At 44.7% G+C, this 15,870-nt stretch overlaps 1 protein-coding gene across 1 annotated transcript in view; it reads left to right on the forward strand.

The window, feature by feature from the left end:
- Window positions 1-15,870, forward strand: part of FARP2 (FERM, ARH/RhoGEF and pleckstrin domain protein 2) — a 131,296-nt gene that overhangs the window by 108,815 nt on the left and 6,611 nt on the right. Inside the window, exons 18-22 of the mRNA XM_040429934.1 lie at window positions 7,422-7,659; window positions 10,132-10,262; window positions 10,346-10,414; window positions 11,556-11,645; window positions 14,479-14,555. Coding sequence (XP_040285868.1) covers window positions 7,422-7,659; window positions 10,132-10,262; window positions 10,346-10,414; window positions 11,556-11,645; window positions 14,479-14,555 — 605 coding nt within the window. The remainder of the gene's footprint in view (window positions 1-7,421; window positions 7,660-10,131; window positions 10,263-10,345; window positions 10,415-11,555; window positions 11,646-14,478; window positions 14,556-15,870) is intronic.

The raw sequence follows: 15,870 nt of genomic DNA on the forward strand, positions 1-15,870 counted from the left end.
CCTTTTCTTCTCACTAATAGAGCTTTCATTTGGTGGTATTTCATTGCTGCTGACATTTTTACTTTTTTTGTTATTAATCGAAATTTAATGATTTTTTTGCAAAAAAATGACATTTTTCACTTTCAGTTGTAAAATTTTGCAAAAAAAAACGAGATCCATATATAAATTTATTGTTCTACATGTCTTTGATAAAAAAAAAAAAGTTTGGGTAAAAAAAAAATGGTTTGGGTAAAAGTTATAGCGTTTACAAACTATGGTACAAAAATGTGAATTTCCGCTTTTTGAAGCAGCTCTGACTTTCTGAGCACCTGTCATGTTTCCTGAGGTTCTACAATGCCCAGACAGTACAAACACCCCACAAATGACCCCATTTCGGAAAGTACACACCCTAAGGTATTCGCTGATGGGCATAGTGAGTTCATAGAACTTTTTATTTTTTGTCACAAGTTAGCGGAAAATGATGATTTTTTAAAAAAAAAAATTTTCTTACAAAGTCTCATATTCCACTAACTTGTGACAGAAAATAAAAAATTCTAGGAACTCGCCATGCCCCTCACGGAATACCTTGGGGTGTCTTCTTTCCAAAATGGGGTCACTTGTGGGGTAGTTATACTGCCCTGGCATTCTAGGGGCCCAAATGTGTGGTAAGGAGTTTGAAATCAAATTCTGTAAAAAATGACCAGTGAAATCCGAAAGGTGCTCTTTTTAATATGGGCCCCTTTGCCCACCTATGGGCTGCAAAAAAGTGTCACACATCTGGTATCTCTGTATTCAGGAGAAGTTGAGGAATGTGTTTTGGGGTGTCTTTTTACATATACCCATGCTGGGTGAGATAAATATCTTGGTCAAATGCCAACTTTGTATAAAAAAATGGGAAAAGTTGTCTTTTGCCAAGATATTTCTCTCACCCAGCATGGGTATATGTAAAATGACACCCCAAAACACATTCCCCAACGTCTCCTGAATACGGAGATACCACATGTGTGACACTTTTTTGCAGCCTAGGTGTGCAAAGGGGCCCATATTACAAAGAGCACCTTTCGGATTTCACTGGTCAGTTTTTACAGAATTTGATTTCAAACTCCTTACCACACATTTGGGCCCCTAGAATGCCAGGGCAGTATAACTACCCCACAAGTGACTCCATTTTGGAAAGAAGAGACCCCAAGGTATTTCGTGATGGGCATAGTGAGTTCATAGAACTTTTTATTTTTTGTCACAAGTTAGTGGAATATGAGACTTTGTAAGAAAAAAAAAAAAAAAAAAAAAAAAAAAAAAAAAAAAAATCATCATTTTCCGCTAACTTATGACAAAAAATAAAAAGTTCTATGAACTCACTATGCCCCTCACGGAATACCTTGGGGTGTCTTCTTTCCAAAATGGGGTCACTTGTGGGGTAGTTATACTGCCCTGGCATTTTCCAGGGGCCCTAATGTGTGGTAAGTAGGTAAATGACCTGTGAAATCCGAAAGGTGCTCTTTGGAATGTGGGCCCCTTTGCCCACCTAGGCTGCAAAAAAGTGTCACACATGTGGTATCGCCGTATTCAGGAGAAGTTGGGGAATGTGTTTTGTGGTGTCATTTTACATATACCCATGCTGGGTGAGAGAAATATCTTGGCAAAAGACAACTTTTCCCATTTTTTTATACAAAGTTGGCATTTGACCAAGATATTTCTCTCACCCAGCATGGGTATATGTAAAATGACACCCCAAAACACATTCCCCAACGTCTCCTGAATACGGAGATACCACATGTGTGACACTTTTTTGCAGCCTAGGTGGGCAAAGGTGCCCAAATTCCTTTTAGTAGGGCATTTTTAGACATTTGGATACCAGACTTCTTCTCACGCTTTGGGGCCCCTAAAATGCCAGGGCAGTATAAATACCCCACATGTGACCCCATTTTGGAAAGAAGACACCCCAAGGTATTCAATGAGGGGCATGGCGAGTCCATAGAAAAAAAAAAATTTTGGCACAAGTTAGCGGAAATTGATTTTTTTGATTTTGTTCTCACAAAGTCTCCCTTTCTGCTAACTTGGGACAAAAATTTCAATCTTTCATGGACTCAATATGCCCCTCAGCAAATACCTTGGGGTGTCTTCTTTCCAAAATGGTGTTATTTGTGGGGTGTTTCTACTGCCCTGGCATTTGAGGGTCTCCGCAATCATTACATGTATGCCCAGCATTAGGAGTTTCTGCTATTCTCCTTATATTGAGCATACAGGTAATGAGATTTTTTTTTTCCGTTCAGCCTCTGGGCTGAAAGAAAAAAATGATGGGCACAGATTTCTTCATTCGCATCGATCAATGTGGATGAAAAAATCTCTGCCAAAAAAAGAAAAAGGAGGGGAAAGGCGTCTGCCAGGACATAGGAGCTCCGCCCAACATCCATACCCACTTAGCCCGTATGCCCTGGCAAACCCGATTTCTCCATTCACATCAATCGATGTGGATGAATAAATCATTGCCGGGATTTTTTTTTATATATATACAAAGTGTTTGCCAAAGTATATGAACACCGCCACCTCCTCAGCTCATATGCCTCGGCAAACGTATCTTTTACTGCAGAGGAGAAATCTCGTCTTGCAGCGCCGCATACACCGACTTGCGTGTAATCTGACAGCAGCGCAATGCTTCTGTCCGAATGCACATCAGTGCTGCAGCTAGTCGATCGGTTGGTCCACCTGAAAGGTAAAAAAAACAAAAGAAAAAAGAAAAAACCAGGCCGCAACGCAATAACTTTATTAACTTTAGAACAGAACATATTAACTTTTTATTTTAACTTTTTTACTTACCGGTAATTTTTTTTTTTGTTTAGTTTTTTTTACCTTTATAGAACAAACCTCTCCTTCCCCATGGGACAATGTGCAAAGCGCAAATCGCCCAAAGATGTGGCAAAGTACGTTATGCACTTTATCCCAGGTGAAAGGAGAGGTTTGCAGCAGCTGTGAGTAAAAGGGCCCTAATAGCCCTGTGTGCCTGTCCTGTGAGATGCAATCCCTATGCTAGGTGTACCTGTGTGTGGTACTTCCGGAAACACTCACCAAAGCATAGGGCAGGGTGGTCAGGACAGTCAGGACAGAAATAGCGGGTGTCACGCCTTATTCCACTCCTGCTACAGACACGACATCTTTTTCGGGGTGACGGTTGGTTTGAGGTACCAGGAACGACACTGGGGAAATGTCGCTCGTGTAGACGGCTAACTACACTGGTGGATGGGGCCACGGAACCTCCTGGGTAAAGGAGGTTCTCGATGATCTCTTCCTGGAATTTGAGGAAGGATCCTGTTCTCCCAGCCTTACTGTAGAGAACAAAACTATTATACAGCGCCAATTGAATTAAATATACAGACACCTTCTTATACCAGCATCTGGTTCTGCTGGAAACTAAATACGGATACAACATCTGGTCATTGAAGTCCACCCCTCCCATGAGCGCATTATAGTCGTGGACACAGAGGGGCTTTTCAATGACACGGGTTGCTCGCTCAATTTGGATTGTCGTGTCTGCGTGAATGGAGGAGAGCATGTAAACGTCACGCTTGTCTCTCCATTTCACCGCGAGCAGTTCTTCGTTACACAAGGCAGCCCTCTCCCCCCTTGCAAGACGGGTGGTTACAAGCCGTTGGGGGAAGCCCACGCGACTAGTTCGCTCGGTGCCACAGGCGCAAATCCGTTCTAGAAACAAATGCCTAAAGAGGGCCACACTTGTGTAAAAATTGTCCACATAAAGATGGTACCCCTTGCCGAATAAGGGTGACACCAAGTCCCAGACTGTCTTCCCACTGCTCCCCAGGTAGTCAGGGCAACCGACCGGCTCCAGGGTCTGATCTTTTCCCTCATAGATCCGAAATTTGTGGGTATAGCCTGTGGCCCTTTCACAGAGCTTATACAATTTGACCCCATACCGGGCACGCTTGCTTGGGATGTATTGTTTGAAGCCAAGGCGCCCGGTAAAATGTATTAGGGACTCGTCTACGCAGATGTTTTGCTCGGGGGTATACAAATCTGCAAATTTCTGGTTGAAATGGTCTATGAGGGGCCGAATTTTGTGGAGCCGGTCAAAAGCTGGGTGGCCTCTGGGACGGGAGGTGGTGTTGTCGCTAAAATGCAGGAAACGGAGGATGGCCTCAAATCGTGCCCTGGACATAGCAGCAGAGAACATGGGCATGTGATGAATCGGGTTCGTGGACCAATATGACCGCAATTCATGCTTTTTTGACAGGCCAATGTTGAGGAGAAGGCCCAAAAAAATTTTAAGTTCGGAAACTTGGACTGGTTTCCACCGGAAAGGCTGGGCATAAAAGCTTCCCGGGTTGGCGGATATAAATTGTGTGGCATACCGGTTTGTCTCTGCCACGACTAAGTCCAAGAGCTCCGCAGTCAAGAACAGCTCAAAAAATCCCAGGGCCGAACCGATTTGAGCCGTCTCAACCCGAACTCCAGACTGGGCGGTGAAAGGGGGAACTAATGGTGCGGCTGAAGTTGGTGACTGCCAATCAGGGTTGGCCAGCACCTCAGGGATTCTAGGGGCTCTACGGGCCTGTCTGTGCGGTGGCTGCGACGGGGTAACTACTGCACGTGCCACCGTACCAGCTTCAACTGCCCTTCTGGTGCTCGCCACGTCACCATGTTGTACGGCAGTGCTGGTACTAGGTCCAGGGAGGGCTGCGCTGCTGGTGTATGCCTCACCACGTGATCCGGCAGCGACAGCCCCACTCTGCTGCTCTTGAAGCGGATCCTGCATAACCTGTGGTCTAGCGACACGGGGCCGGGTACGCCTAGTGCTGCCAGGGACCTCAACCTCCTCGTCCGAACTTTGGGTCAGAGAGCCACTGCTTTCTACAGGTTCATATTCTGACCCGCTAGATTCGTCAGATGAGGGTTCACACTCCTCATCCGACTGGGTCAGAATCCTGTAGGCCTCTTCAGAAGAATACCCCCTGTTTGACATTTTGGACTACTAAATTTAGGGGTATTCCCTGAGACTACCCAAGAAAAAAAGCAAGCCTGTCTTACAAAGGGGAGGCTAGCGAAGTACCGGAGGCCGCTGTGGTTGATAAAAAATATCAAAACTGATTTTTTTATCGCCGCAGTGCGTGTAAAATGAATGTGCAGTGATCAAAAAATATATATTTTTTGTCACTGCGGTGGGGCGGGCGTGGGTGAACGCACGTGTGGGCGACCGATCAGGCCTGATCGGGCAAACACTGCGTTTTGGGTGGAGGGCGAGCTAAGGTGACACTAATACAATTATAGATCTGACCGTGATCAGTTTTGATCACTTACAGATACTATAAAAGTACAAATGCTGATTAGCGATACGCTAAACAGCGAATAAGTGACTGCGGTGGGCTGGGCGCTAACTCACGCTAAACTACCTAACCAAGGGGCCTAAACTATCCCTAAAACCTAACAGCCAATACTAGTGAAAAAAAAAAAAGTGACAGTTTACACTGATCACTTTTTTTCCTTTCAATAGTGATTGACAGGGGCGATCAAAGGGGTGATCAAAGGGTTAATTGGGGTGCAGGGGGGTGATCTGGGGCTAAGGTGTAGTGTTTGGTGTACTCACAGTTCAGTCTGCTCCTCTGCTGGATCCAACCGACGAAAAGGACCAGCAGAGGAGCAGACAAGCCATATAACAGATCATATTTACTAATATGATCTGTTATATGACTTTTGATTGGATTTTTTGAAAATCGCCAGCCTGCCAGCCAATGATCGTTGCTGGCAGGCTGGTGACGAACTTGTTCTTTTAATTTTGCCGGCCCGCGATGCGCATGCGCGGGCTGGCTTTGAGCGAAATCTCGCGTCTCGCGAGATGACGCGTATATGCGTGATTGTGCGCAGCGCTGCCACCTCCGGAACGCAAATCTGCGTTAGGCGGTCCGGAGATGGTTAAAGGGGTTTTCAGAGATTTTTTTTTTTTTACTGATGACCTATCCTCTGGAAAGGTCATCAGTATCTGGTCAGTGGGGACCGGGGACCCCGCCGATCATGAGAAGGCAGCAGCGCTCCTGTGCGTGTCCTAGCCTTATCTCTGATTTTCCTAGGCCAAGTGACAACACGTTCATATGTCACGTGGCCTAGGAGCAGCTCAGCCCCATAAAAATGAATGGGGATGAGCTGCAATTCCAAGCACTGCCGCTATACAATGTACGGCACTGTGCTTGGTGAGCTGAGAGAAGGCCAAGGTGCTCACAGGAGTGCCACTGCCTTCTCAAAACAGCTCGGGATCCCCGCCGATGAGACACTGATGACCTATTCAGAGGATAGGTCATCAATATAAAAATCTCGGAAAACTCTTTTAAGCTGAAATACGCACACCTCTTAAAACATATGGCACATCTTGGGCAGTCCCACAAACAGAAAATATGAATGATGCCAGTCATGCTTGCTCCCAATGAATCTCACCAACGTTTCTTCTCACCTTTCAAAAGTAGTGCGGGGCAAGAAAAGTTGCAAATATGGTGCGCACCAAATAACGCAAATATGGTGCGCACCAAATAACGCAAATAGGGTACACACCAAATAACGCAAATAGGGTGCGCACCAAATAACGCAAATAGGGTGCGCGCCATAACTTGCGACTTTTATACGCCATAAAAGTAGCTCAAAACACATCATTTTACCCGTTGTAGCTTGAAATAAGGCTAGAGTAGTGCTGAAAATGGTCACTGTTGTCTTTTATGGTCATTAAAGGAAATCCGCTGTCTCCAGCAAGCCCTAATAAGTGCAGTAATACATGTATAAAACACTTGCCCCTTGGCGTCAGATCAGTAATTTGTTGCTACTGACCTCCGTTCCCCTGTTGTGTGCCTGCAAACCAGCGGTAGAATGCACTTTGAGGACTCCTGTGCATACACATATAATGGAGAGGACTCCAGGACAAGTCCTCTCTATGCATTCCATGCATAGTGGGGGAATGGAGGTGAGTATCCACTTACAAATTACTGATCTGGAGTCAGCTGCAGGTGTTCTGTACACTATTATTTAACTTCATAGGGCTTGTCGTAGGTGATAGATTCCCTTTAAAGTGGGTTGTCTGATTGGATATTTTTTTCATATATGGGGTAGAATGGTTTAAAACAAAAAATAAGTATTGCTCACCCCACTGCTGCTGTTTAAGCACTTACCTGGTACCCTCTGGTCTCCATATCCTAATCCCTGCTTGATACACAGGAAATAGCAGATGTCCGCTGTGTAAGTCACAGTGCTGACCCACCCGACTGACTGATCAGGCAATTCCTACATGTCGAGTTGGGACCGTAAGTGTTGGAACGGTAGTTCCGGAGGATCAATAGGGGGAGGTTTTATTTTAACTTTTAAACCAATTCTACCCCTTGTATAAAAAAAATATGTTCTGGACACCCACTATAAATATACTGCTACTTAGCCTTTGTTCTTGGTTTCTGTAGGCCCTCCTCCCATCGCTGCACAAACTGGAGGAAGTATTTTTGGAAATGCAGAGAAGATGTCCTGGGAAGCAGGAGATGGATACTCTGCTGCAGGAGTTTGAACAGCAGCGAGTTTGTTACCTGCCTTTCAGCTGCCTTTTGCTGAAGTCTCTTCAGCGGCCTCTACAATATGAGAAGCTGTTGGAGAGATTATGCCGTCACTATCCGCCATCACACCATGACTATAACAACTGCCAAAGTAAGACCTCCATATCTGATTAATTTATCTTCTCATCTAGAAAGGACCCCTGGTAAGGAATATGTAGACAAAAGTACGGCTACAGCACTCATCCAGAGAGCTTACGTGGGTGCACGTCCCTGGTTGATTTCTTCCACCCCAGGGATCTATATCAATACTTAAATTTGGTTTGAGACAGCACACCAAATGATCTTCAAGAAAAATTGATACTTTTATTGATTTTTCAACATCAGTGGTACATGTTATAGCAACGTTTCGGGCCCAAATTGGTGCCCTTCATCAGGTTGTGTAAGACCGATGTCGGATTTCACGGCGTGCAGGTAAGGTAAGGAATATGTTACGTATGACCACTTATGCTGCAGACAGAGTTGGTAGTTGTTACCAAGGTTTTCTCTAAAAAGATATTTCTGAGAATTTTAAATGTTTTATAACTTTGTGGCTTGGAGATACTTATACTTTGCTTGCACAATATAAAACACTAAATTGTCTCCAATATGTTGCCTGTCAATTGTGCGCTGCAGGTCCTATAGTGAAGGGGGTAAAGTTCACACAGGCAAGTCTTTATCGGTATCGGACTGCGCTGCTCAGAATTCATCGGAGGTATTCCTCTTTAGCCATATGCACCTTCAGATATAGGGACACATCGGTATCCACATAGGACGCTCTTTACTCCTTGAGCAACTCTGTGGATTAACAAAGGGGTCCCACAAATGGTGAAGCAGAGTCAACCAGGGACAAGTATAAAAGGTTTATTATACTCACAAACATAGATGAGTTTAAAACATATCATAAAAAGATCTTTGTCCTCTTTAGTGTTTCCTCCTTGAAGTCATCCTTGTAAGACATTATAACTGGATTTGGAAGATTAGAAGTGTTGTTAATTTCATTTAGTGAATCCATTCATTTTAACACTCCTCTGTTGTAGCTACCGGTAGTTATATAAAACTAGTCATAAGATCCATTTTCAGTGTTATGGAAAAGTGCAATAACCATGTTACAGTATCCAGGTATTCTGAGGGTTTTCCCAGAAATAAACTTGTATGGCCGCAACCACAAAATAGCTTAGCTGTTAATAATTGACATTCACCCAAACTACTTTTGATCTGGCATTGGATGCATCCTACTTTTTAGTTCCCTTCCTTTTTTCCACTTTCTTATCTTTCTCACTCTCTATGTTTCTAATTTTTTCATACCAGAATGAAATGGTCTTCCATTAGTTTACTATCCATATACTATAGTCTACGTGTTTCTCATAGTCATGGAAATTCAAAGGAGGCAAAGCTAATTGGTATTAGGAAGTGGCCTTGAAGGGGTCTTCTGGTTATGATGATTTTGTACCAAGTGCCTGCAGCCTGCCTGGTGACCCCTGCTGCCTCCGCTGTCATCATCTTGCAGTCCCCACACCGATGACATCCTGCAGTTCATGAGCATGGTCACGTGCACCGCTCCAGCCAATGACTTGCTTCCGCAGTGATGTGCTGCTTGTGGCCACTAGTGATGAGCGAAGCGAGCTTCGGACACTACATCTGAAGTTGATTTTTAAGGTGCAAAACTACTTTCAAACTTGTAACCGAACTTCGGTTCAGTTCTGAGGTACCATTCGGAACCAACCCACAGTTCAGTTTTAAAGTGGTTTTCCCGTTTAAAAATCAACTACCAAAGTTACTCAATGAAGTCTTGCATGACTTTGCGAATAACTGACTTTGGCTCATTGGAGCCTGTACATTTTAATACTGTACGGAGATGGATTACAGTATTAATCCGAAGGTTTGAACAAAGCAACTTTGGAGGTATCATCCGAAGCTCGCTTCGTTAATCACTAGTGGCCACATCACCACTGAAGAAAGTCATTTGCTGGAGGAGTGAATGGTACCATGCCAATGCACCACCAGAGGTAAATCCTTATAACTGGAAAACCCCTTTAAAGGTGTTGTCCAACCGATTTTTTTTTTAAATGGAAGAGTATAAAATAAGTCCTACTCACGTTACTGATCCACTGACGCTCCCATTCCAGAGCTTTTCCAATCCCCGCTGATCTCGCTGATGTCATAGGATAGGAAAAGGCTTCAGTATTGTCCCCATTAATCTTTTAATGGGGACAAAACTGAACTGAAGGGAACAGAGTGCATCAGAATGCATTCTGTTCCGTTTTATTATTGCGTTCCCATGGCGCACACAAAAGCACTGCAAGCAGCGTTTGAGTGCGTCTTGGAATGCGGAGCAAGACGGATCCGTCATGGCTCAAAATGTAAGCTAATGGTGGCAGATCTGTTTTTACAATGGTTTTACAGACGGATCCGTCATGGCTATTTTAGAGATAATACAACCGAATCTGTTCATAATGGATGCAGGCAGTAGTATTATCATGACGGAAATGTTTTTGCTGATGCATGACGGATCCAGCAAAAATGCAGATGTGAAAGTAGCCTAATGTGCATGGCCACCTGCAGAATTAAGAATCTGTTTTTACAGGGGCCTTAGGAGAAGCCAGTGCAGTGAGTTCTCGGCTCCGGCACCGCCTTCTGCACCTCCAGAACTTGCAGAGACTGGACCAGTTAGAGAGAGATCTGCTGGGAGGAGAACATCTTTCATCACCGGGACGGGTAACAATCCAGATATTATTTAAGATGTAGAATTTCACTAATTGTTACAAACTGTCTGTCCTAATATTGTATCTCTTCTATAGGAATTTATCAGAGAGGGCTGCCTATACAAGCTAACCAAGAGTGGTCTGCAGCAGCGCATGTTCTACCTTGTATGTCTGACATTCAGAAGGATTCTGTATATGCCAAATTCCTTTTATCTTTATATAGTGTTATCTCTAGTGATCATATAAGCAAGTCACTCAGTGTTGGTCATTTATACAGGGGCTGTTTGATTTTTGGTAAGAAATCTCATTAGGAATGAATAAAACAAGTTTATTAACCTACCAGTAAGAAACGTGTTGCAATTTTGCTTCGTTTTTGATGCCTTGGTGCTGTCATTGTCCTGAGTCTTTTAGTTACGCATATGAATTAAAAGGGTCCGCGAGCCCACCATAACTGCTCATATCATGTCTGTGGAAGAACGATTCTTATATACTTACCATCTCAAAGTTGTGTGGATTGGCCTAGGTTGTCTCCATGGGGCAACCCCTTTAATTGGCAGATTTGCCAGGCCACAAGGCAGGCTTTTTGATGCAGTTCTTTAAAAGGGTTTTCCAGGATTTTTATACTGATGACCTATCCTCTGGATCGGTGGGAGTCCGACACCTGGGACCCCCGCCAATCGGCTGTTTGAGAAGGCAGCGGCGCTTCTGTGAGCGCCACTGCCTTCTTGCAGCTTACCAAGCACAGCACTGTACATTGTAAAGCGGCAGTGCTTGGTATTGCAGCTCAGCCCCACTCACTTGAATAGGGCTGAGCTGCTCCTAGGCCACGTGACACATGAACATGTCGTCACTCGACCTAGGAAAAGCAGAGAGAAGGCCGTAACTCTCACAGGAGCACCGCTGCCTTCTCAAACAACTGATCAGCAGGGGTGCCGAGTGTCGGACCCCACGATAAGATACTGATGACCTATCCAGAGGTCATTAGCATTACAGACCCACTGATCAATGCGGTTCTCATTTGTTTAATTAGAGCCCACTGCAGTCCGTTTGGAAGCGAGCTACTCAAATGCAGTGCGGCCGCGTCGACAGCGCACCGTGTGATTGTACCCTAAAAGTGACCACTAATTACCGGGCTGTACCTGTACCTGTTTTAAATGGCAAGTACAAGTGCAGCCCGGCAATCAGCTGAATCTGCGTGTGGATCCCATGTACAGGCAACCTAATAATCTAATAGGTAACATTAATGTTACATATTAATTATTCAGAAGTGATTAATGTTTAATAATGTCCCCTTGTATTATATCAGTTCTCGGATATGCTGCTATATACACGGAAGGGTCTGAGCTGCACCAACCAGTTTCGGGTTCACGGACGGCTTCCACTACATGGTATGCTGGTGAGTACAATTCAGTTATTCATAATGTAACCATGATACTGAGAAGCCCCAAAACAATGGTCATAGTACAAACCACTGATGCCAGTGGTGGGGGAGTGCCAGAAATGTGATTTCTTGGACACTTTTTGGACCCCTGGCGTACATATCAGAGGATATTTGTAAGGAGGATTCTCTTCCTTAATATGGTAAAACTGTATAGATTCTGTAAATGTTAATGTTTGATTTAAAGGGAGTCTGTCACCACATTTCAGCATATAAGACCGATCAAATAGGGTTATATGATCCACCCAGAACTTAAAAACAGTACCTTTGTTGTAGAAAACGGACTTTTCTTTTAGCCGAAAATGAACTTATAAGGTTATGTTAATGAGCCCTCTCAAGTGCCCAGGGCGGTCTCTCAATCCTCGGAGCCCCAGGCAGCACCTCCTAAACGGCTCATAACCCCGCCCTCCGTGTGCCTCTGCCCGCCCGTTTACTCCCCTCCCCTGTCCTTTTCCACTGCAGCTGTGCGGTCCAAATCGTAGCGGGCGCATGCGCAATGCGATGCCCGCTCCTGGCAGGGCATCGCGATACCTACTGCGCATGCGCCCGCTACGATTTGGACCGCACAGCCGCAGTGGAAAAGGACAGGGGAGGGGAGTAAACGGGCGGGCAGAGGCACACGGAGGGCGGGGTTATGAGCCGTTTAGGAGGTGCTGCCTGGGGCTCCGAGGATTGAGAGACCGCCCTGGGCACTTGAGAGGGCTCATTAACATAACCTTAAGTTCATTTTCGGCTAAAAGAAAAGTCCGTTTTCTACAACAAAGGTACTGTTTTTAAGTTCTGGGTGGATCATATAACCCTATTTGATCGGTCTTATATGCTGAAATGTGGTGACAGACTCCCTTTAAAACCTAGGGTAAAACCGCACAGTCAGGAGTGAATTCAAAAGTCATATCTGTCCTTTATATTTTCTCTCTTCTATGATCCACTCCTGATTTCGTCCAAAACTGCATGCAGAAACCTGTCCATGTGGCCGTACCCTAAACTCCCTTACAGAGTAATGACCTTTCTATGGTGCTGCCGAGTAACGTGTGTGTAACGACTCAAAAATGCAAGTTATTGCACAAATAGAGCTAAATTCCCAGACTTATTACAAGGCCTATCAACATAGGAAACAGAGTTATAGGGAGTCATTTATCGAAGACTGGCTTTTTGCGCTGGTCTTTCATATTTCCTGCGCTGCTGGAAGCGCTTCATTTATGCTGCGGTGCAGGCTCCGTCATGCATTAGGCGCACCTCTGGCAGTCTGCGCGATTGGAGTGAAATTTACCCCCTGACTGGAATAATTTTCATTGCATTTTTGTGCCTGTTTCCATGTGTAAATGTTAATGAATTTGCCAGGGCCAATGGCCGAGAGTAAAAATACCTGTGTGACAAAATATTGCACAGGCTTTTAAAAAGTCATAAAAATGGGGTCTTACAGCTTTTTACTGCATAGCAACCTTAGTAGATAACCCTCATTGTTTTTATCAGTCCTGACCAGTGACATATTGATACACAGGTTTTATAATGAGAACTTTGCAAACTGTCCTAAAATGTCCTATGGTTTAGTGTCTGCAGCTCGTATGCAGACCTATATGTTTCATGCTGATAGACTAGAAGAAAACTCCATGTAATGTGGTCCAGCAACTTGCCAACCCTGTCCCCTACTTCTTACATGCTTATGGGTCTTTCAACACATCGCAGTGGTGCTGCGTTTTGGGTGCGGCAAAAAATGCAAAGGGAAAACACACAGCGACTTAAGATCAGACCCCAAAATCAGATCACCAATCTTCATCAGACCTCAAATCACACCCCAATCTGTATCAGACTTCAGATCAGACCCTCAAACCTTTAGAGCTCAGATTAGACCCCCAATCTTTATTAGACCTCAGATAAGACCCCCATTCTCTATTACAGCCCCCAATCAGACCCCCAAACCTTTAGAGCTCAGATTAGACCCCCCAATTTTTTATCAGACCTCACCAGTCAGACCCTCAATCCTTATCGGACCACAGATTAGACATAATAAATAAATGAATTTACCTCTCTTACTCCCGACCACACGCTCTTTCTGCACTCGCCGCTCCCTGATCTTCTTCCGGGCTCTGTGCTGCACTGTTACCTGACCATACACAGCATCAGGTCATTGTGCCTACGTGCACTACATCCCAACGCCGTACGCAGTCAGGACAGTGCAGCGCGGGACCCGCAAAAAGACCAGGGAGCAGTGAGTACAATGTGTGACTGCACCCTACCATATCTATGTTAATAAGAAATAGGGGACAAATGGGAGAGTATGGCTGCAGAATCACACTGCACAGCTACTACCATCTAATGGTATAATGATGACCCCACATAACAGCTGGTGCTATCCAGTTGCAAGCGATCAATAAATAGCAGTGGAGGAACCAGAGTAGATGTTATGAAGCCCAGTGCACACTGGTGATGGAAGGATAGTTATACCTGGATCAGCAGTAAGTACATGCACCATACGGCCATTCAGTCAGCTAGCGCCTGTTTTTGGAATTGTTGGCTTGCAGGGTGTGATGTCTTCTAGCCCCCAGCATGTCGCACTGTCACATATACTTTATGATTTCTGCATGTATTATAATGTTTCCTTCTTTTCTATGCCTGTCACTAATGTTTCAGCTGTTGGTGTTGGATCCTCCGGTGAGTATGTGACTAACCGCATTAAATGTGCTTTATGGCCTTGCGTTAGGTCTGACTGTGAAGTGTCTCGCTCCATGCGTTGTGTATGTGTTGTCCGCACGTTCCGTTCATCCTTCATCTCTCTGGTCCCTGTCCACAGGCTGAGGACAGTCACAGCTCTGTCCCACACTGCTTTACTATCTACTCTGCACAGACGACCATAGGAGTGGCTGCCAGGTGAGACTACAGCCGTCTATGACAGAGTGCCAGAAAAGAAAACTCACACCCTCTACTAGGTCCATTGACTTTAAGGGGCCTAATTATCTGAGTTAGGGCTCATGCCCACAAACGTATTTTTTGTCCGTGTCCATTCATTTCAATGGGGCCTCAAAAAAACGGAAATTACTCCATGTGCATTCCGTGTCCGCATGTCCGTTCCGGAAAAATAATTTTATGAACAAGGACAGGCATTGTTACAATGGATCCACATAAAAAAAAACGGAAGCAACACGGATGTCATCCGTTTTCTTTTTAGTTGATCTGTGTATTGTGTACCGCAAGATACATACCGTCGTGTGTCAGTTTACATGCAGGACTAAATAATTGCATTGCTTTCCATCATTAAAAATTACCTGTCTTCTCTCCTGACATGTCTGTCTTTGTAATTGTATTAATTACCCTAATATAACAATTCTGGAGCATCTTTTCTTCTGAGGCCTTATTCAGACATCAGTGTTTGGTCAGTTATTTCCATCAGTGAATGTGAGCCAAAACCAGGTGCTGGTCAAAAACACAGAACGGGAGGAAGTCTTTCCCTCATACCTGATCCCGGTGTAGGCTCCACTGCTGGTTTTGGCTCACAATCCCTGATGGAAATCACTGATCAAGCACTGACTATGTGAATAAGGCCTAACCCTGCATTGTGATATTCCTTTCTTATTACTACTAGAAATTTATGAATGAATTGAAAACTTGGTGCTACCGGTTGGAGGCGTGTCCTTACACATCAGTCAATCAGTGCTCACTGTGTATGGTTGCACCCAGTTTATTCATACATTTTAAGGAGGAAGGGCAGAGGAATATCACAATGCAGAGTTGTAAAATAAGATATTCCAGCACTGATATTTCTTAGGGATCCCAATTATTTACTAAAACAGACGCGTCAGGATATTGATGACCTATCCTAAGATAGAATAGGTGATCAATATCAGATCGGCGGGGGTTTCTGACTCCTGATGATCAGCTGGTCGAAGAGGCTGTGGTGCCCGTTCGAGCGCTGCGTCCTCTCTAATGTTTACCTGAGGCATTGCAGTGTAATTACAGCTGTTCCTCCCTTTCACGTGAATGGGAGAGAAGGTTGTAATTACACGGCACCACCTTTACAATCTAGACAGCGTGCAGGTACACACTGAAGAGGGCAATGCGCTGGCACGAGCACCATGGCCTCTTCAACCAGCTTATTGGTGTGGGTGTCGGACCCCTGCCGATCTGATATTGATGACCTGTCCTGAGGATAGGTCATCAATATTCTGATACTGCACAACCCCTTTAA

Source organism: Bufo bufo, chromosome 4, assembly GCF_905171765.1.
Source record: "Bufo bufo chromosome 4, aBufBuf1.1, whole genome shotgun sequence".
Taxonomy (NCBI): domain Eukaryota; kingdom Metazoa; phylum Chordata; class Amphibia; order Anura; family Bufonidae; genus Bufo; species Bufo bufo.